This window comes from Carassius gibelio, chromosome B13 (assembly GCF_023724105.1).
Source record: "Carassius gibelio isolate Cgi1373 ecotype wild population from Czech Republic chromosome B13, carGib1.2-hapl.c, whole genome shotgun sequence".
Classification (NCBI taxonomy): Eukaryota; Metazoa; Chordata; class Actinopteri; order Cypriniformes; family Cyprinidae; genus Carassius; species Carassius gibelio.
The window spans coordinates 18839836-18861761 of NC_068408.1; the positions used below are offsets into that span (position 1 = coordinate 18839836).

The following is a 21926-nucleotide window of genomic DNA, read 5'->3' on the forward strand; positions in this document are numbered from 1 at the left end:
GTTAGGTAACGACGTTATTTTTTCTGTAACGCGGTAATCTAACTAATTACTTTTCCCGTCATTAGAACGCCGTTAACATTACTGAACGTTAACTGCGGTGCGTTACTATGCATTGATTTAATAAACTATGCGATCCGAACGCACCCCTGGTTCACACAGCGACTGAGCAGGTGGGTTAATGACGAGTTAAGCGGTTGTGATTGGCTAAGGCAGAGTCATGTGTTTCATGGTAGCCAATCAGAGCCAGTGTTTTTACACACATGCCGGCACACGCGGCTGCACCAGCGGCGCCAAACATACGCACACACTCACACATGCAAAAGCTACACAGTAGTGATGGGAAGTTCGATTCTTTTCCGCGAACCGGTTCTTTCGGACGGTTCGATTCAATAAACCGGTTGAAAAAAACGTTTCATCGGTTCTTTCACGCTCGACGTAATGACATCATTGGCGATGACGTAATGGCGTCACGTCTATCAAACATTCAAATGTATAAAGTCAGTAATCATAACTTTAGTCAGTTAAAACCTCATAATCATGAAAAGTTTACATTTGAGTTTTGCAACAACACCTAAATACAGTAACAGCAATAATGTGCATATGAGGATTTAAGTCTTGAAGATATAAAGTAAATAAATTAGGTGTCATCAGTGCAGAAACCATGATCCACTTACTAAATATAATCCATTGCGATGTATCTGTTATTAAATGAACTTACGTTTTGCCAGATTGCCCTTCATCCAAGCCCTCGAAATACCCGCGCTCATAACATTACTAGTACAGAATCAGAATCAATCACCAAAAGAATTCCTTCGGTTCAGACATGCTGTGAGTCAGTTGGCTTCACGCTGAATCGCACATGCGCAGTATCATCAGTTCATCGGTTCTCAATTCGGACGCGTCCGACAGAAACGATTCTCGGTTGAGTGTACTGATGATCCGAAAACCGATGCAACCGATTCTTGACTCGAGAACGAGAATCGCTCTAACCGGCACGTGCTGCAGTTCAGTGTCATCAGCTGCTCTACTCCTGTTCATGTTCTGTTTACTACAAACTCAATTTGTGAATGTGTCATCATTAACTATAAATACAGTACAGATATCTCATGAATCATCCCTTATTCCTATTAAACATAAGAGTCTTTAGAGTCTTAATTATTGTCCAACTTCCCTGAAAACCCATTTGGCCTATACATTATATACAATATACAGATTGGAAACATCAATCTAAAAAAAATAATAATAAAAAAAATCAAAATAAAATATAGTTATTTTATCACACTTTCCGATGTTTAACAAAATACTTACAAAATTACATGCATGCGCAATATCATCAGTTCATCGGTTCTCAATTCGGACGCGTCCGACAGAAACGATTCTCGGTTGAGTGTACTGGTGATCCGAAAACCGAAGCAACCGGTTCTTGACTCGAGAACGAGAATCAGCTCATCGGTTCTCAAATCGGACGCGTCCGACAGAAACGATTCTCGGTTGAGTGTACTGGTGATCCGAAAACCGAAGCAACCGGTTCTTGACTCGAGAACGAGAACTGCTCCAGCAGTGGGCGTGTTCGTTCATTATCTGGCTCGGCTCGGTGTTCATCTTCAGTTCGGTCTTCACAGCATTTCATTCAGTGTACTGTTTGAGTAAATGGATTACCCCGGGATATTGGTTTATTCTGACTCAGAGGGAGTGTCAGTCACATTAAAAAAGTTAACAGCTTAAGTAATTTGTGGATTTATGCTTATTGGAGACGTGAAGATTGGCCCATCTGAATGACATCACTGGGCCCTTGCTGGATCCTCTTCAGTTTGCCTACAGAGCAAACAGGTCTGTGGACGATGCAGTAAACATTGGACTGCATTATGTTCTGCAACACCTAGACAGACCGGGGACTTATGTGAGGATCCTGTTTGTGGACTTCAGCTCGGCCTTCAACACGATCATCCCAAACCTCCTCCTGCCCAAACTAAATCAGCTCTCCGTGCCCACCTCAGTCTGTCAGTGGATCAACAGCTTCCTGACAGACAGGCAGCAGCTAGTGAGGCTGGGAAAATACACATCCAGCACCCGTACAATCAGCACCGGAGCTCCCCAGGGCTGCGTTCTCTCCCCACTGCTCTTCTCCCTTTACACCAACGATTGCACATCTAAGGACCCCTCTGTCAAGCTCCTGAAGTTTGCAGATGACACCACACTCATCGGCCTCATTCAGGACGGTGACGAGTCTGCTTACAGACAGGAGGTAAAAGAGCTGGCTGTCTGGTGCACTCTCAACAACCTGGAGCTTAACACCCTCAAAACAGTGGAGATGATCGTGGACTTCAGGAGAGACCCCCCTGCACTCCCCCCACTCACCATCATGAACAGCACTGTGACTGCAGTGGAGTCATTCAGGTTCCTGGGCACCACTATCTCTCAGGACCTGAAGTGGGACATTCACATTGACTCCATTGTGAAAAAGGCCCAGCAAAGGTTGTACTTCCTCCGCCAGCTGAGGAAGTTTAATCTGCCACAGGAGCTGCTGAAACAGTTCTACTCCACCATCATTGAATCCATCCTCTGCACTTCAGTAACTGTCTGGTTCAGCTCAGCTTCTAAATCTGACCTCAGAAGACTACAGAGGGTAGTCCGGACTGCTGAGCGAATCATCGGTTCAACTCTCCCATCTATTCAAGAACTGTACTTATCCAGAGTGAGAAAAAGGGCTGTCAAAATCACTTTGGACCCCTCACATCCAGCACACTCCCTCTTTGAACTGTTGCCATCTGGTCGACGCTACAGAGCACTGAGCACTAGAACAACCAGACACAGGACCAGTTTCTTCCCTCAGGCAATCCATCTTATGAACAGGTGATAATAACGGCGAACACACTACACTTTATATTTATATACACATACACTTTATTTATCTAACACACATACTTAGTATACACTTAAATTTTGCACATAATATATATGTACATACATAACTGCATTTTGTAATATACCTGCCTACAATTGTCATTTGTATATTGTCATTCACTATCTACTTATTTGTATTTTTTATTCTTTTATTATGTGTTTTATGTTCTGTCGCTGTCATTCTGTTGTACTGCGGAGCTTCTGTCAGAAAAACAAATTCCTCGTATATGTAAACATACCTGGCAATAAAGCTCATTCTGATTCTGATTCTGATTCTGAACCGTTTCAAACGATTCAGTTCGATTTGGTGAACTGGTTCAACCGGTTCACTAAGAACCGGTTAAATTGAACGATTCGTTCACGAATCGGCCATCACTACTACACAGAGATTCGCAGCAGAGATGTTGAGTCAGGAGCAATCCGATGAAAAGTTGGCATTTTCAAGGTGAAGATATAAGCACTACTTCAGATTCATTGTGGTCAAAGGCAAGAACGTGCATGTAATGTGTACATGTAATGTGTGACACGCATCTACAAAGCTAGTGGCCAAAAACACCCTTTCTTACAAAGATAATACTTGAAGTGCAGGATTCAACTCTTGCTGTCTGTTGACATGCAATAAATATTGAAAGTTATGTACCTGTCTGTTCTACTCATTTCAACTGACTTGTGAAAACAAATTCTCTGACATGTAGCAACTTTTTTTTTCTTTTTTTCTTTTTACAGTAACGCAAATAGTTACTTTCCCTGATAACAAGTTACTTTTATTAAAGAGTAATTCAGTTACTAACTCAGTTACTTTTTGGAACAAGTAGTGAGTATAACTAATTACTTTTTTAAAGTAACGTTCCCAACACTGCTGATAGCTGATTTTGCAGCTAGGAAATGTAGGCGTGTGCCTCTGTAGGGCCTCTGACAACTGATGGTAGTGAAAATGTTTAATATAGTTCTATAGAATAGCAGAATGGTATCTTTATAGAGATGTAGTCCCTCTGTTGAGTGTTGAGTAATTTCTACTGTGCAGTTATGAATGGTTATTTGCAGTTTAAAATGTGCACTTTAAAATTCATACTTCATAAAATTCATACACTTATACTGTTATTTGCACTAAACTTTTTTTGCACTTTTAACTTTCTGTGTTTACATTGTTCAGTTCCAATTATTCATTTGCAGCAGTCATTTTGGAAGTAAAGAGAACCTAACTAAGAAATTCTGAATGGTAGTTATTTCTTTGGTTGGTTGGGGGGGGGGGGGGGCACCGCCAAGCATTTGTGCTTAGGGCACCCAAATGGCTAGTGCCGGCCCTGGAGCTAGTTCACCAGATTGAACTGAATCGTTTTATACGTTTCGCGTCTCCAATACGCATTAATCCACAAATGACTTAAGCTGTTAAGTTTTTTATTGTGGCTGACACTCCCTCTAAGTTAAAACAAACCAATATCCCGGAGTAATTCATGTACTCAAACAGTACATTGACTGAACTGCTGTGAAGAGAGAACTGAAGATGAACACCGAGCCGCACTGCGTTATTGAAAAGGCTTCAGTATCGACGAAAAAAGGAACTTTTCCCCATACACAGTATGAGTGAAGTATCGAAAGGGAACTTGGATATACCTTTTAGCATTGATGGTGCCTTTCCAGATGTGTTCGCTGCTCATACCACATGCACTCATGCAACCTCATACCATCAGAGATGCAGGCTTCTGAACGGAGCGCTGATAACAACTTGGGTTGTCCTTGTCCTCTTTTAATTCGGATGACATGGTGTCCCAGTTTTTACAAAAAGAAATTCAAATTTTTATTCGTCTGACCAAAGAACAGTTTTCCACTTTGCCACAGTCTGTTTTAAATGAGCCTTGGCCCAGATAAAATGCCTGCGCTTCTGGATCATGTTTAGATATGGCTTTTTTTTACCTATAGAGTTTTAGCCAGCAACAGCGAATGGCATGGTGGATTGTGTTCACTGACAATGTCAATGACAATCAATTCTGGAAGTATTCCTGAGCCCATGTTGTGATTTCCATTACAGTAGCATTCCTGTATGTGATGCAGTGCCGTCTAAGGGCCTGAAGATCACGGGCATCCAATATGGTTTTCCGGCCTTGACCCTTACGCAGAGATTGTTCCAGATTCTCTGAATCTTTGGATTACATTATGCACTGTAGATGATGATAACTTCGAACTCATTGCAATTTTTCTCAGAGAAACTCCTTTCTGATATTACTCCACTATTTTTCGCCTCAGAATTGGGGGATTGAATTGATCCTCTGCCCATCTTGACTTCTGAGAAACACTGCCACTCTGAGAGGCCCAATTATGTTGCCAATTGACCTAATGAGTTGCAAATTGGTCCTCCAGCTGTTCCTTATATGTACATTAAACTTTTCGGCCTCTTATTGCTACCTGTTGATGTTATCTATATTCTACTGTGAATAAAATATGTTTATGCGATTTGTAAGTTATTCCAATCCTTTTTTTACTTACAATTTGTACAGTGTCCCAACTTTTTTTGGAATTGGGTTTTTATATATATATATATATATATATATATATATATATATATATTGAATTTTCACTTATTATTTGTGCTCAAAAAGAAGGTATAGTACCATTCAATGGATCAAGTGTTTTATATATATAAAAAATTTAATTACATTTAAATGTGAATGGGATGTGGATTTTAAATGCAATGTCAAAATTTTGAAACATAATTCATATTATCAAAGCCAGCTAATTTAATTTAGAAGACAAATGACACTGTGGCTGATAATTTCAAACTCTTTCTTTTTTTTATTGAATATAAAAATGCTGAAGAGAATCCAGAAAATATTTACAAAGATAACAAATATCCAACAACAAATAACATCTAAGTCCAAAAAAAAAAAAAAACATCCATTCATGAAAAAGGAGGCTCTTGCAGCAAGGTCAGGGAAACTGTACTGCATTTTAGTAAATACTCTATCAAGCTTTAACACTACACAGTGGCACAGACAAGACACTCCAAAAAGAGACAAAATAGTGCACTCGGAATTAAAAAGATTAACTAAATGCTTTCTTCTTTTTTTATATAATTTTCTTTTTGCATTAATGAGAATTTCAGAGGTAATATTATAGGAGTATACTACGATAGAACTTCAAAAAGATAAATCTTTGGGCTTTAGAAAGAGTGAAGACAGTCAGATGTTTGCATTTATTTACAAATTCATATTGTGTTTTGGCTAATTCAAGCGTGAATATGGTAATATAGTTAATGTTACGTATTTGAATTAGTTTGTGCTGTAAAGTCAGTTATACTTTCAACTGAAAACACAAGTAAATATTCTTTGAACACCCATAAAAGAGGCCAAGCATGGGGTATGATTCTATCCAGCTTAAACATGGTATACAACACATTTTATGAAATCTTCAATGCCAGAGAAAAGGCACAATCTGCATTTTTGTATAAAGTCACCAAGTAAGAGTAGAAAAAAGGAGGTAAATGTTGGTATCTCAAGGCAATGTTGACATCAGTATGAGCCATATGGTGACTACCATCAAACTTAAGTGATTCAAAGTTTTGCACAGGTCCAGTTAACAGAATGACCAAAAAAGCTTGCGTACTGTAAAATAAAGAATACATACTGATGCATCTTAGCTCCATTGTGTAGGACAAAATGGATCAGCTCACGTCACTTTTAGACTCACTGACATTCGATTTCTACCCAGCTGCATTCTCAATATGTTCTGTTTACATGCAAGTACTTCTGGTCAGATCCTGAAAGTTTTTCTTCTGCACTCTTTGCAGTTGACATTAAATGCAGAACTTCTGTCTGCAGAAAGATTAACTTACAAACTCACCAAAATTTTGAAAAAATATATGTAAAAATATGTATTTACTGCAGTTAAAACTGCATAAAAATTGTTCTCCACCTAACACACGTTTTTTTTTTTTTTTGCTATAAGAGGGTCTTTTTTCTTTTGCATGTTTTTTTATCTAAGAAAAAATAAACATGCTTCTTCAAAACATCTTAAATTTGTTCCAGTTTGTGCTTTTGTACTAATTCCTAATTTACTTCCCCAAAACAAGTACACAAGGTTTTGGAATGTACGCAATATGACCATATAGATACATTTCAGTAATCAAAACTTGCACATCTTACGATTACATTTCAGGTTGGTTTACAGGTTAGGGTCCCATCATGTTGCCACTATGTATACCCAGCTTGGTTAATAGTGGTCCCAAAAATACACATTTTTGGTTAATGGTAAAAGATTAGAAAAAGATTATTTAAAATAAAAATAGGGAATGTGTTGGAGGTAAACTTGAAGAGGCAAGGCACACGTGACACTATCCAAGTGAGCTTAGGCAGCTACGTATTCAATATGTGGTCAATAGAAATGCTGAAAAGGTGTTCCAGAGTCCTCTTCTCCACAAAAAAAGACGCAGAAAAATAAAAGTAGTTCCACATCTTTTTCCATACATTGCCCTTAGCTCGCTTTAAGTTACGTCAGAGCTCAGTAATAATTAAATTTGACTTTTTCAATGTCTCCAATCAGCGTCCTGGCCAAGAAGATTCCCACCATCTAGAAGCGAAATCACAAGACATTACATGGAGAATATCTTAAAACTACTATTTAAAGACAGACAGGTACTTTCTTTCAAGAACCTACAACTTCATTCTAATGTTTATATCATAATTAGTGTGATTTAAAATATTTTAGTGTTCCTGCAGCTCAAGTGGTAGAGCATTGCGATATCAAGGTTGGGGGTTCGATTCCCTGGGAACACATGATAGGTAAAAATTGATAGCCTGAATGCATTAATGCATCTGCTAAATGCATTAATTTAATTTAATTTAATTTAACCCAGCCCATCTCAAAGTCCAGACTCCTGTCTGAATCCGGACCCGCCTCCACTTCCACTTCAGATTTCAAGTGCACTTGTATATCACTCAGACTTCCATTGCATACACACACACACACACAGGGGTGCAAGAACCAGTATTGCAATTTTTACTAACTTTTTTTTTTTTAAAACAAAGCGTATAGCAACTAGCAACATTTTGGATAAACCTTAGCTTACATTCAGAAGAACAATGTCACCGGTTTCGCCCCGCGAGCGAGAGGTTTCGCTTTCCTGACACAACTTGTCTTTCTCAACCGGCAGAGTTAACAGCACATTCAACGAACCGAACAACATCAGACTTAATGAATGAGTACAAAACAGCGTTTCCAAAAACCTATCTTAGTCTGTAACACAGATGGACATTAGTGCTGCAAGATATCTAAAAACGGGAATATAATTTACTGCTGTATAACAGCGTATTACAGTTATAATTCGAGATTTTAACAATTCAGTCACTGCAGGTTACATTGAAGTACTATTTCAGAAACAAAGTATGTAAATGAGATCAGCTTTATAGGGCATTTAGTTGTATAAAAATGCAGTACTGAATGTAACAGTTCAGATAGTTAACACAAGTACGACTTGATGTCATGAATATGATAATTAGCATATATAAAGCTGAATTCTTATCTAAAGTTATAAGCATGTTTATGTTTTGTAATAGTTATTTTGGACCTTTTGACATTGATGAGAATTTCGGACCTTTGAATGTAAAATTGAGAACCCCTGCTTTAACCATTTGAATAGTGGTTTAGCTTTTTTAAACTTTTGGTTGCTCTGTGAAAATAAAAGTGCTGAGAGTGACATCTAGCTGTAAAATATTTTCCATGCAGTATTTCTTTCTTTAGTGCATCCCATACCTGTAGCAATGATATGACTATGAAGACTCCAGCCACAATGTAGAGATTGCGTGGAAGCCACTCCTCTAAAGCCATCATGCATCCTTTGACATAAATGGTTTGGCCCCATTGAGTCTTAAAAATAAACACAGTGTGTAAGGTTTCACAAAATAAGTGGCAGAAAATTTTATGCAATTAATGAAAGAGCATTTTATACTGCTGTGCAACATTAAAATATACAAGTTTATTCTCTGCAGGTATTCTGCTCTCCCAATTGCAATTTACCTACTACCAACAGAGCACAAATAAGAATGATTATGAGAGCAGAGTGAAAGAACAAAACAACTGTACACATGCCCCATTGGTGAAAAAGCAATTGCCGTACTGACAGATATTAGTGCTGCCATCAGAGAAACTGAACCTTGGAAACTTGACTTTCATTTCAAAAAATTGAAAAGCTTACAAGTGTTTTAATTTATTCCACTTTCTGAAGCATGAACGCACTCTGAATCTTTCACATTTGGAAAGGAACAGGTACTGAAGCAGAACTTTTGCCAACAACAGCAAAGAATGAAATACCGGTCTTTCTACTACAACTGTTGAACATGTACTCACCGGGTTGCCAGTTTTTCTAACATCATATCCACACTGCGTGTTCACCACTGTATCCTGTAAAGAAAAGTCATAGGTTCATTCAAATTAGGCCTATATACACCGTAAATAGATTTCTTATGGAGAATAAAAAATCCATGCATTTATAAATTCTGACCAGAACAAGTCATAACTTGTGCACAAGAGACAAGGTTTTATGGTCTATATGAACTATTATGGTTTCCAGAAGAAAAAAAACTATCAGCATGTCAAGAGAGATTCACAGGAAAATCCTGTCGAAGTTCTGTCATCACTTCCTCATTCTCATGTTGTTAACAAAACCATGCTCCGTGGAAGACAAAAAAAATAAAATAAATTAATTTGTAATAATATACTGACTGTTTGATAGCATAATGGCAGTTAATTTTTTGATTGAAAATACAAGTTACAATTCTTTGAACATCTGTAGAGGGTTTGGAATGCCACTAGGGTGAATTATTCCTTTCAGTATTTCATGCATGCAGTGAGCAGAAGGCTAGCACAAGCAGAGGAAGTCTTCCACATACTTGGCCTTTGGGTTTAAAGCACAATGGGTTCTTTTAAACAGTATTTTATAACAGTGCAGCATGCTGAAACAATCTCTTTATTCTGTGGAGTGCTGCTGTGAATAAGAGAAGAACCTACAGCAGGGTCGCTGATGCAGCAGGAAAAGGGCACTCCACATCTCTCTCTGCTTGGGTTAGCAGTTGTGCAGTTAAAATACACATTTAGATTCCAGTCGTTGGGGTCTTTAGCACCACAGCAATAATTCTGTGGGGGAACAAAACATGTACGGTCAGAACCTGCAACAATGTAGCCACAATTGTGCATATTTATTAGTGAAGACATTTCTTTTGGCCACCTTTTACCAGACTTACACAAGCATGAAGCCATATGATTCATCACAATCCCCAAATTACACCAATAATAATAATAATAATAATAATAATACACATTTTAGAAAATGTCAAACATTTCTTTGAGAATACCTAAAAGCGATGTGTCCACTACTAGCTACCACTATCTATAGCTTTTTCATTCTCTTTATGGTTTTGGTCAGGTTAAATAATATTTGTTAATTAAACATTAAATATTTAAGCAAGTACTTGTGAAAAGACATGTAAAAAGCATGTAGTGAAGCATACAGTTTTTTTATGGAAAACGTTTCACGTAGAATATATATGTAGTGGTTGGCAAGTTGAGTAAATAGAAAGCATTCATTTTATTTACCGTATTTTTCGGACTATAAGTTGCACCTGAGTATAAGTCGCATCAGTCCAAAAATACGTCATGATGAGAAAAAAAACAAGTCGCACCGGACTGTAAGTCGCATTTATTTAGAACCAAGAGAAAACATTACCATCATTACCAGCGGCCTCTCGCGGCTGTAGACGGTAATGTTTTCTCTTGGTTCATGTCAAATTAATTTTGATAAATAAGTCGCACCTGACTATAAGTCGCAGGACCAGCCAAACTATGAAAAAAAGTGCGACTTATAGTCCGGACGTTTAAACTCTCTCAGACTTACCAGTTTCTGGAGAGAGTCAATCAGATTCTGCAGGTCAATGTCGTCCCTGTAGGCCCTTACATTGGCCAAGAAGAAATCATTGATCCACTCCCTAACTTGGCCCTGGAACACAAACGCCAACACCGCAGCCGTCAACTCCAGGAAGAAGATGAAGCCAATGACTCCAGAGAACTGCAAGACAAGGTCAAGGAGCAAGGCGAAAAATCAAAAAGCAGAATTTGACAGTATAATAGAATTTGGTAATTTTTATGTCTGGAAACTGTTTGCATTAACACATCTTCGAGTTCTTATCTTGTACAGATCTGGCACTGCAAGGCATGCAAACATTTCCTTTGGAGAGGAGACTTCTTTATTTAGAATTGACCCGCAGCATATGTGATGACTTCAGTATCACATCGAATGTATGAGTACTTACAAACTTAAGGAGGCAGATGTTTTCCCTGAGAGCTCCAACACACCCAGCAAATCCCAAAATGAAAGTGACTGTGCCCACGACAAGCACCCCCCAAACTGGGTCAAAACCATGTAGACGTGTAACTTGTGTCAGATCTGATAAAACACCCTGTGGGCAAATCAAGGAACAAACTGGTTGTTTTTCTCCTGAGCCACTAAAACACATTCACAGCTACATAACTCACAGAGCTTTTTTGCAGATTAATTGCAGACTACAATTCAAAAGTTTGAAGTTGATAAGTTTAGTTTTTTGGAATGAAATCTCTTATGCTCAGCGAGCAAGGCTGCATTTATTGGATCAAAAATACAGTAAAACCTTAATATTGTAAAATATAATATTACATTTCACTGGCCCAAACTTTTAACAGTGGTAGTTATGCAGTTTAGAATAGATAACTGATATATGAAGTTTTACAAGTTTCAACTCACCTTTTCACTCCAGGCCCAGAAGCCAATTGCAATGAATGCGGTTCCAGCTAGCTGAGAACCAGAAGAGGTTTAGGAGAAATTAAATGATTAAATGTTGCATCAGAAAAGTCGAGTTCAGACAAAACACCTGAGTGTGTGGTCAAAGCAGACGATGCCGATGTGACTAGTGTATAGAACACAGGAACTAGACAAAAGCAACATTGTTTGCAATAATCAAGTTTAAATACACCACCATTCAATAGTTTGAGGTCTGTTCGATTAACATCCGTCAAACCAAATCTTAACAAACCCCAAACTTTTGAATAGTAGTGTATACCTTTTCTGAACATACTAAAAATAAAAAGCCTTAACAGTATGGAAAATAAAGTGTTAGACTTATAATTCCAATCTAAAACCGGTCATGAAATCCTAACATGCTGTGAAGTAATAACATTGCTTGTTTCACAGGAGTCGTGTTTAGTATTGAAAACAGGAAAACCAGTTAGAATGCGGTTATCTCAGAATCCTCCCATGCTTTCCCACAGAAGACACTCAAACTACTCCAACGAAACGCTAGTGTTAATCTGTTTCCTGTTGACGTTAATATGAAAACCTGAACGTCATCAGGAAGACGTTTCTCTAGAAACAAAGTATCCGCTGTGGGTGTTCACTTACTGTGAAATGACCCACCCAGTAATGAAAACACTGAAAGTATGAAACATCTGTGCACACAGCGTGAAACTAAGAGGAACAAATAAACATGACATGTGGGGTCGGTCTGCAGATCATGTCATCTGAGCAAGAGTGGCAGAAAAGACATTATCTAATGTTAGGACAGGAAGGGTGGCCATTTAAACATGATCTGGAGTGAAAAACATATCAAACGTCAACTTACCCAAAAGATAATGTTGTAGCTGAACATGAGGTATTTGTAACAACAGCTGACCTCTGCATTCTTATACCTGTAATAGTGCATCTTCCTCTGTAACAAAGAGAAAGAACTCTTGAGATTACCACAGTAGAGACCTTTATCACATATTGTAACTTAAAATGGGTACTAAGAGAAGTTGAATTGCATCTAAATGTGTTACACCTCAACCAAATCACGTCACATCCTAAGGATAAGTCGGTTTCACATGTTTCATTACGAAATTAACAGTTCACCACATTTCAAGTCGATGCCAGTAATACAAGCCGTTCACATCCTGTGTGCGTTTCTAGAAAAAAAAATAAACTTCCTTAAAAGTTGTTAAAGGATTTTTAAGCAAACACTCCCTTCCTTGCTGACTTACACACACACGCACACACACGTTTTTAAGATAAAATGAACTTTTCATACAAGCAAAAGTTAACATAATTTTATGTAGCCCTGGGGGTTCATGAGGGAACTGCAGGTAGTCGATAAAAATGTATACATTTATGTAAAATAATGTGTATAAATGTAACATATAAATGATTTAAAAATAAAATGTGTAAAAACAGCTAATATTTTATGTTTACATGCATGTCATGTGACCATTAACTGACACAAGACAACCAAAGATATGTTGTTCATTTATTAAAATAAACTTATTAAAATATAAATCTCAGGGAGTAAGTTACCAGCAAACATTCAGGTCAAAGTGGTCCTGCTGCCAAAAATGTTTGGGAACGCCTGCTTTACTTCACGTACAACAACTACTGTACTTTTACATTCATTTCACAACATAGCATTTTATGATTAAAAAAGTGATACACAATCATTAATAAATCCGTTGCTTATTAAATAAACTATAACTAACCTGCAGCATACAGAACTATATGGGTTTATTGAAATTCTTCAGTTTTTTGTAAGCATGTCCCGCAAAAAAAAAAAAAAAAAAAAAACATAATAAAAACAGTAAGTCTTTCTAAAATTACGCATAAAAACAGCTGGTTAAACATCCAGATTGCGTGTTATTTTATCATAATAATTCATATTTGCATTACCTGCCAAGCTGTAACATCAGCAGCCAACCAAGCACCCAAGATGATTCAGTTCTGTTATTCTGGTGCAACAATTCCGTGTGTACGATTGTTTTCTTTTTATTATCACATAAAATATGGCCTCGGAATATTTTAGTGCCCCATAGACAACTTACAATGACATATATCTATCCAGTAATTAAAAAATCGTAAGAGAGTACACATAACTTACACACACACACACAAGATGGCTCACAAGCTCTGCCCACACTTCTTCTTCCTCTAGTTAGCTGAAGGGCTAGTTGATTAGCAAAGTTGTCGGTTCACTTTGAAAAACCAGCTGCCAAGACAACTCCCAGTCTTCCGCAACATTTAATATCCTCATTTAGGAGATTTAAGAAAGTTAATGCAGGGAACACCGTCAGTACTATGATAATATAAATTAATGTTATTCGATAAAAGCAAGAACAATGCCAACAGCTAGATATCTCAGTATGGCTAACCAACAAACTTTACCACCTCACGACTAGTCAAAACATATAATTTAATCACAATTACCGACTTATTACAAATATACAATATTTTGATATATACAATCTTTACAACAACAAGTCGGTGCAATATATTTACGAGGAAGGAGAGTGCGCGAGCGCGCCGTATCTCTGCGTGAAGCGCACTGCTCGACAATAGAATTCACCAAGCAAAGTAGTCTATTGGCGATTTTCGCAAAAAAAAACAAAAAAAAAACATATATTTCGTGTTAGGAAATCTAAATAAATAAATAAACAGTTATAATATGCAATCTAAAAAAAGTCTTACCTCTTTGTTTATGTCACACAATACCTCCGCCTAGTAGGCTACTTAGCCTACAGTTTGAAAAAAACTCTTAAGACACCACCCACCATACATGAATTTGAAAGACTTGGAGTGTGAATGTGAAAGCATCGGGGAAGCACACACCCGGTGCAACCTGATCACTCGCTTCAAAATACAACTCTCTTTTTTCAGAATTATTCTCTGGGGGATCGCTTTTCTCAATAATAAGTACTGAATGACTTTTCTCAATAATAAGTACTGAAGACAAGCTGTGAATCAATTTTTTATTTCATTACTATATTTAGATTTTAATCTGTTTAAACAAAACAAATTACAGAAACAACCACTACATTAATAATATGCTTATAGTAATAATAATATTAATAGGCCTAATAGTAGCTAATAATAATAATAATAAATGTAATATCTTCTATAAATATATAACAAGTTTATGCATGCAATTCAGGTTAATCCGGCCACATTAGCTGCTGTGCTATAAATTAGGATGTATAAATAGGAAAAGACATAACATTATTTGCTACTGCTCCTCCTACTCTCTCTTTATCACTTTTTATCTCTTTCTATAACACACACATCTTTCCTTGCTGTAACTGTACTTGAAGCAGTATGAGACACATCAAATGGAGTTTCTCCAAGAGGAAAGGAAAATCCACAGGAACAATTTCCTCCTTCTTGTTTATTGTTCTGAAGTGTTGTTTGAATGGAAATGTTGAAAAAAAGACAAACATCCCAGAAATCACACATCCTGCAGTAGGAAAACCAAATCACTGGGACACAATAGAAACAAAACTGGGATCACAGAACACATGACGGAAGAAAAAACAGATCCTCACATCTTTAATGCAGTAGACTACACCTTACAGTTTTTGTTCTGTAAATATGTACACAAACACACACTTTTTTAAAATTGAGAATGTGCAATAGTGCAAACTACTCCCTACCATCTAAACCGTGTAAATTACAACCATATTGTGTAAGGAGTGGGGACGTGAAGTTTCTGGTTTGTTGACCATGCTTTTGCTGAATATTTCTACTGTCCAAATGCTCCACCTGGCTTTCAGCTGGTTGCAACATGAATTATTTGATTCTGAGATAGACAGGAATGTTTTTAAAGAAGGGAGTAGAGAAAACCTATGGAGAGAGAAAGTGCTGTTGGCAGGTGTACAAGGACTGTAGATGGAAAAAGAGTGTGGAGACATCTCCAGCAGATAACAGAGACATATTTCAGTTTCCAGGGAATTGCGAAACCACATCAAAAGCCCTTGTTCATACTCCTGCAATCCAGATGTGAAACCATAGAGATCGCTGTGTGCACCATGTGACCTTATATTGTTGTTGGGTTCATTCTGGTGTTGTTTTTTCTAACCCCAGAGGTTTTGCATTTGTACAATAACAATCCAAATGTACAGTTCATATATCTTAATCATGCAAGTCTTTATACTACAGCACAAAACCCAATTAATGCTATTTCCACCCTTCTTCATACCAATCGCCCCTGGTGGTTGATCAAAGAGCTGCAAGCAGGACTTGCTCACTTTATGCAAATCACTTATATCCTTTTCCTGTTACATTACTCTTTCTAAAAACACACATACAAATAAAACATTTATTATGTAAAATCAGCCAGATGTAGACTATCAGAACTATTGATAAAAGATCAATATGTATTAGTTTATTATGTATCTTTTGAATGCATTTGTACTAAGTAATTTGTCTATTGTAGGGGCTTAATTTTTTTTTTTTTTTGGGGGGGGGGTATTTTGAACATACAATTAAATTGACAAATAAAAAGTATTTTAAAAGTAATACAGAATCACTGTTTAGAAAAAAAATTAAATAAAAAAATATTGTCTCAAATCTTAAACCAAATAAAAGTGGAGAAAACTACTTGTCTTTGTATGTTACTTGAACTCACTTTCTGATTTAAGTATTGACTATCAACGGCTGCGAAGAATCTGCCTAAAGAGACTAATATCTCACATTTTTAATGGATGACAGGCCCATACATTTCACCCCTCGTTAATCAAACACACCCACTTTGATAGTTGAGCCTGAGTGTCAGTCCGCTTTAGTCTGAAATTAAAACATTAAATCGATTAAAAGTAACAGTAAAGGCATTTATGATGTTATAAACAATTTCTAATTAAAAAAAATGCACAACTTATTAATTTAAAAAAATCTTGAGAGATAAATGTAACAGTTTCCAGAAATAAATCAAGCAGAACTATTGTTTCTTGAGCAGCATACCAGCATGTTAAAATGATTTCTGAAGGATCGTGTGATACTGACGAATGGAATAATAACTGCTGCAAATTCTCAGCTATATGCCATCACAGGAATACATTGTATATTCAAATAAAAACTGTAAAAATGAATACAAATAATATGTATTTCACAATATCACCATTAGTGTATTTTGTATAAAATGTATGTATGTATACACTATCAATGGTTGTATATACGTTTGATTCAGAACAGAAAAGTGTTCGTATCGAGCAGAAATTTTTCACCTCATGGATGACAGAAACTTTGAGTTGTGCAACATTACTCAGAATCGAGTTTGATGATTATCAATGTTTTCATTGAATGCACTGAGGTCATAGTTTAAAAAATATAGAAATTACAATAGCAACATATGCAGAACAATTGCATAAAACTCATGAAACGACATGAAACATGAAAGGAAAAACATCTTTATTTAAATGCAAGTGCAGCGATTAAATGAAGTCAGCAAAGATGTCTGTAAACAATATATACATGTAGCTGCATAATCATACTTTTACAATGATTATTAAATAAATAGCAAGATCAATTTAGTCTGAAAACATCTGAAATCTCTCATGTTTTTACTTTCAGATCAGATAAATAAGACATAATTGTTCATCCATGTCCTTAGTCAATAAATACATTGAATAAATAGTCATAAATAGATTGTACACAGCAAAATTCAGCCGTACACATGGTTGTCCTCAGACGAGTGGCTGTTTAGTCCTTCACCCTGCCACCAGTCTCCTTGCAGCTCTCCCAGGATCTCGTGCAGGGACAAGGCCGGCAGCTCAGGCAGAGGCCCGTGGTGAATCCTGCTTTCCTGTTGACTCTCCATCATCTGAACCTCTGGGTTGTCTACATAGAAAGAGCTGGAAGCTGGAGGAGTGTCCTCCACACCACCCTCCCAGCAGCCCGAGTCTGGGGTAACAGGGGTCAGCGGCTGAAGACTGTTGTGTTTTTCAGATGGAGAATAAAAAAAGCCTTGGACGGGGCTGGGATTGCAGCCATAGGCATCAAGATGATATGAACTCCACATGGAGCTCACGGGTGACCTCCTGTCATACCTCGCAGCCCAGTTTGGAGGCATCTGATGCTCTGGGCTTAGCAGAGGACTGCTAGTGCAGTGGGTGTTCATGGCTCTGGCCTGATGATGGTGTCTGTATGAAGGGGTGCAGTAGCCGGAATCATCACCAAACGACATGGAAGATTGAGTGTCACATCCAAAAACTCCATCCCTTTCCATTTCTTGCTTAATATGACTGGGGTACGCTGGTGGTGGAGTGCATAAAGGCCCAGAACCTGCACCAGACTCACTGTTGTTGCTGTTAGAAGAGTGTAGCTGAACTGGTGAACTCTGCATTGCACTAAACGGTGATTGGGACTGCCACAGCGGCTTCTTTCCTCCCTTGCATTTCAACGTACGAGCTCTCCTGTTCTGGAACCATACCTATTGTGAGCGGAGACACATCAATATAAAGAGTCAGACTCATAAGAATACAGTTGATAGATTAGACTCAACCATCTAGTGCATACAGATAAGAGCTTCCCTGTCTAAAGATTCAAGTTAATCAATGTGAGATGACATCCAGCTATGGTGGCATAGTCAGGTTTTTATCTCTGCCTGGTATGTCTATTGTTTACAGACTGTACGGTTTCTAAACTAAACAACAGATAAACACAAAAACGCTTACGTCATCTCAGATATTGATAGCGGTATCAGTGACAGCAAACAGTATGTTTTCACATAAGGCCTTATTAGCATATCACGTCACCTCTTTTATGTGTATCTGCTGATTTTGTAAATGCATAAGAGATACAAACAGAGAAAAAGCTGTTGTTTCCTTATGTACATAGTTAAAAATTACTGTCAAACCTGAATTAATTTTTTTCCCTCTGTGGAACATTCCTTCATATAATAAAAGCTAACAACATCCAACGTTGTTTTAAACCCCACTGACTTTCGTTATATGCATAAAAGTAGCTTAAACCATCTTCAAAAAGTCTTGTAAATTGAGTGTGTTTTTATTCATGGCGTAACCCACCTGTATGCGAGACTCTGGGAGGCCAGTAGTTTGGGAGAGACTCTCTCTGAGGCTGATTCCTGGGTAAGGGTCTGTCTCAAACGTGGCTCGAAGAAGCTCAACATGTTCCTTTGAGAAACTTGTCCTCTTTCTGCGACTTGCACTTCTTCCTGCAGTACCGCTTCCAGATATTTTAACAGATGCATCTGAAAAAGGGAATAAAAAATAAGTGTGAAGCTAATCATAGTGTCATCATTATTTCTCATACTTCAGTAAGTAGAAACTAAACTGCTTAAACGTAATATATATTAGAAACGCAACACCAGTTCAGTGTAGCTAGGAATACTTCTTCAGAATAATAATATATGCAGCAGAAAAACTGCAACAGTGCCTGATGTTTGGTTTGAGATGGAGAAGCATGGAAAAATAAGCTTTTTCTTATGAGATCTTGCAAATTAAATCCACCGAAATGATCACCATTCAGTAATGCTTACCAGTACTGTTGTCTTTCCACATCCTGGAGGCCAAAGGGCTTATAGGATTCTCAGGCTGCCAGTGAAGGTCTGGTGTGTTTGAGGCTCCTCAGGGATATGATTTCTGACCCCTTCAGCTCTGTTTTATACCTGTCCCCTCTAGTCCTATACCATGACCCCCCTTTCACCCCCACCTCCCCCGTTCAGAAGTACTTCTGTGTGAAATATGAATGACATGAGGGAATCTCTTTGAAGGCCAGCCCAAGACATTAAACACATCTTTGAAAAAAAAAAAATATATATATTTTTATTTTTATTTATGTTTAAATTTAACATAAATTAAGAGTTGCCATCACATCACTCATCGTGTCATATCAAATCATCATATCATATTTTACAGTGTATTTATTTTATTTTTTGTTTGGTTTGGCATTGCATTTACCATTTTAAACACAATATGAATAATATATATTTATATTATTCTTACATTAAAACGTAATAAATACTTAACCCCTTAACTGTCACTCGCGTTTTTGAACATAGACTTTAATGTGCATGATACCTAAATTTTTATAATTCATGACTGAAAACATTTTGTAACATGATTTTGATGTACCATTTACATGGTAATGCAATGTCTGATTTTAAAATGGGTTTTAAAGGATGCATTTTGAGATTCAGTAGATATATAATTTCTGATGATTTCTAAAATGTTTTTTTAAACAAAGGTCAAAACTCCTGTTATAATGTAGATTTTTGAGGGTGCACTCTTGTCATAAATTAATCTATTACTTTTCCTACATCATTTTTAACAGAAAAAATTGGTCAAATATATATTTGGGAGTCTTAGACCTTTCCAACAATATATAATTTGTCAAGATTAGATTAGATTTGATTGTAATATAGTAAGGTAAACCTAGGCATCCCGTATTCGGGACGGGGTGACAGTTAAGTTAAACTTGTTTTAAAAAAAATCTAAAATATAAAAAGTTTTAAAATAATTTGAAAATTAAATGTTAATTTGTTTTATATCTTTAAAAGGCTAAAACAGACTGTACGCTACTACAGAAACATTGTTTTGGCATTGGTATGTTAATCAAACATTGTGTAGAATTACACTTATTGGAAAAGTGTGTGAATGGATGCATTCAAGCATTGTAATCTAAAAAAAACAATAGACTCGAGAAAATATTAACTAATAAAGACATTAACAACATGCTTAACATAAGTTCAAGCAGAAGCCTGTGCATGGATATCTCTTTGTGTCATGTGACCTCTTTTCAGAAGGAACATAAAAGTAACATGTTTGGAGGCCAAGGGGAACAAGAGTGCGATCTGTGGGATGATTAATAGGACAGTTAGCACGTGTGAGTATTGTCACACTCTCTCTCTGCTCCAGAGGATCCGGAGGGGATAACAGTCATCTCAAAGTCAAGGTGTCTGCCAAGCTTGTCAATGCAGATGAGCTGTTTAGATGTGCTGTTGCTGTTGAATTAAGCCAGGCTAAAGCAAACTGAACCCATACAATCACAAAGGGACCTTTCAGTCCCAAATGAAATATAATAGATGACTAGTTCATTTCGATGGTTTACCAGAATGAATCAATATGTAAAGTCCATATCTGATAAATAAGATAAATATATTTATCAACACATTATGGCATTTGGTTAGCTACCAATGTAAGTGAAGTCCATCTTATCTTTATCTTTTGCATTCTTAGATCATTTTATAATGGTTACTGAATGTAAAAGATGCAAGATCACAAAGGTTTTGGCAAGACTGCATTGAATGTATATCACCTATGAAATTCATTGCAGTTGTTGTGGGGTTTTTTTCTTTATCAGAAAACAAAAAGCAGCATTATATCCCCCCATTAATCAAACACACCCTCTTAGCTGATACTGCATTCTGCTGTGGTCTAAATCCAATCAACTGTTGTTATTTTAAGATAAATGTGCAAATCTTAGAGTTGTCGTTTATTTGTTTTGTATACAATTACATGGCAACTTTACTTTTGTACCCACTACTCTGTTTAAAGGTTTTTACTTGGCATCTAGAACCTGTAACAGTCATGGAATCCTTCCATTGTACAAAAGGTTATTTATAGTGAATAAAATAATTATAAAAACGAAAACAAACAAAAAACAAAAAAATGGGAAAATAAATCGTGGAAAAAAATGGTTATTTTAAGTACTTTTCCTCAAAAGGTGCCCAGAGTAGTTTTTCTGTGGCATTGCTGCTAAAACTCTTTTGGAACCTTTATTTTAATATATGTGCATAAGCAAATATATTTCCATATTTGAAATGTACCTTTTTGTTCTCATATAAACTCTCTGATCTAGCTGTTCTATAAGTAGAACAGTAGGTGGCAGCATTGAGCTTTAATAGCATTATAATACTGAGGCATGATTTTTCACTGACACGGAGATCCAAAGTCAAACGCATTCAGACACTACAGATGGCATTTTCACTGCATTTTATAACAGTTGATTTTTATTGAATACAATAATTGCTGAATTTTTTCCTGTAGAAGCTGGATGTCTCTCGAAAAATTAAAATAAAATAACTCTGATGTAACTTAATAGCCTAAATAACTCAAGTAAACATGTACATTGAGTCCAGAGTACTGCAGGGATTTCGTGTTTTTGTAGTCCAAAACTTGGAAATAAGTCAATGGGCTTAATAAAGGTTTTTGAGTAAATGCCTGAAATAAGGTCTGTGGTTAAAAAAAAAAAA

At 36.8% G+C, this 21926-nt stretch overlaps 2 protein-coding genes across 4 annotated transcripts; both read right to left on the bottom strand.

Moving 5' to 3' along the window:
* Positions 1–5671: 5671 nt before the first annotated feature.
* On the bottom strand, positions 5672–14552 carry tspan14 (tetraspanin 14). Of its 3 annotated transcripts, none has more exons than XM_052572681.1 (9): positions 14411–14552; positions 12543–12629; positions 11669–11719; positions 11202–11348; positions 10787–10957; positions 9904–10029; positions 9244–9297; positions 8650–8763; positions 5672–7467 (listed from the first exon to the last, which is right to left on the bottom strand). In XM_052572681.1, the coding sequence occupies exons 2-9, from the start codon at positions 12621–12623 to the stop codon at positions 7399–7401; spliced, it is 813 nt and encodes a 270-aa protein (XP_052428641.1). In that variant the 5' UTR covers positions 12624–12629; positions 14411–14552; the 3' UTR covers positions 5672–7398. The 3 variants fall into 3 exon arrangements, with proteins under 3 accessions (XP_052428641.1, XP_052428643.1, XP_052428642.1); XM_052572683.1 differs by lacking the exon at positions 14411–14552 and adding an exon at positions 13824–14215; XM_052572682.1 differs by lacking the exon at positions 14411–14552 and adding an exon at positions 13616–13817.
* Positions 14553–17105: 2553 nt separating this feature from the next.
* On the bottom strand, positions 17106–19309 carry mxtx1 (mix-type homeobox gene 1). Its single transcript, XM_052573322.1, has 3 exons — positions 19212–19309; positions 18739–18923; positions 17106–18143 (listed from the first exon to the last, which is right to left on the bottom strand). Exons 1-3 carry the CDS (start codon positions 19231–19233, stop codon positions 17376–17378), a joined length of 975 nt encoding a protein of 324 aa, XP_052429282.1. The 5' UTR covers positions 19234–19309; the 3' UTR covers positions 17106–17375.
* Between the last annotated feature and the right edge of the window lie 2617 nt (positions 19310–21926).

Coding starts and splice junctions, on each gene's coding strand:
- tspan14 (XM_052572681.1), bottom strand. CDS start 12,623: ATGCACTATTACAGGTATAAGAATGCAGAGGTCAGCTGTTGTTACAAA. Junction 11,349..11,668: donor TCTGGGCCTGGAGTGAAAAG/GTGAGTTGAAAC, acceptor ATTTGCCCACAG/GGTGTTTTATCAGATCTGAC. Junction 10,958..11,201: donor ACATCTGCCTCCTTAAGTTT/GTAAGTACTCAT, acceptor CTTGTCTTGCAG/TTCTCTGGAGTCATTGGCTT.
- mxtx1 (XM_052573322.1), bottom strand. CDS start 19,233: ATGTGGAAAGACAACAGTACTG. Junction 18,924..19,211: donor GTGGAAAGACAACAGTACTG/GTAAGCATTACT, acceptor TCCCTTTTTCAG/ATGCATCTGTTAAAATATCT. Junction 18,144..18,738: donor TCCCAGAGTCTCGCATACAG/GTGGGTTACGCC, acceptor CGCTCACAATAG/GTATGGTTCCAGAACAGGAG.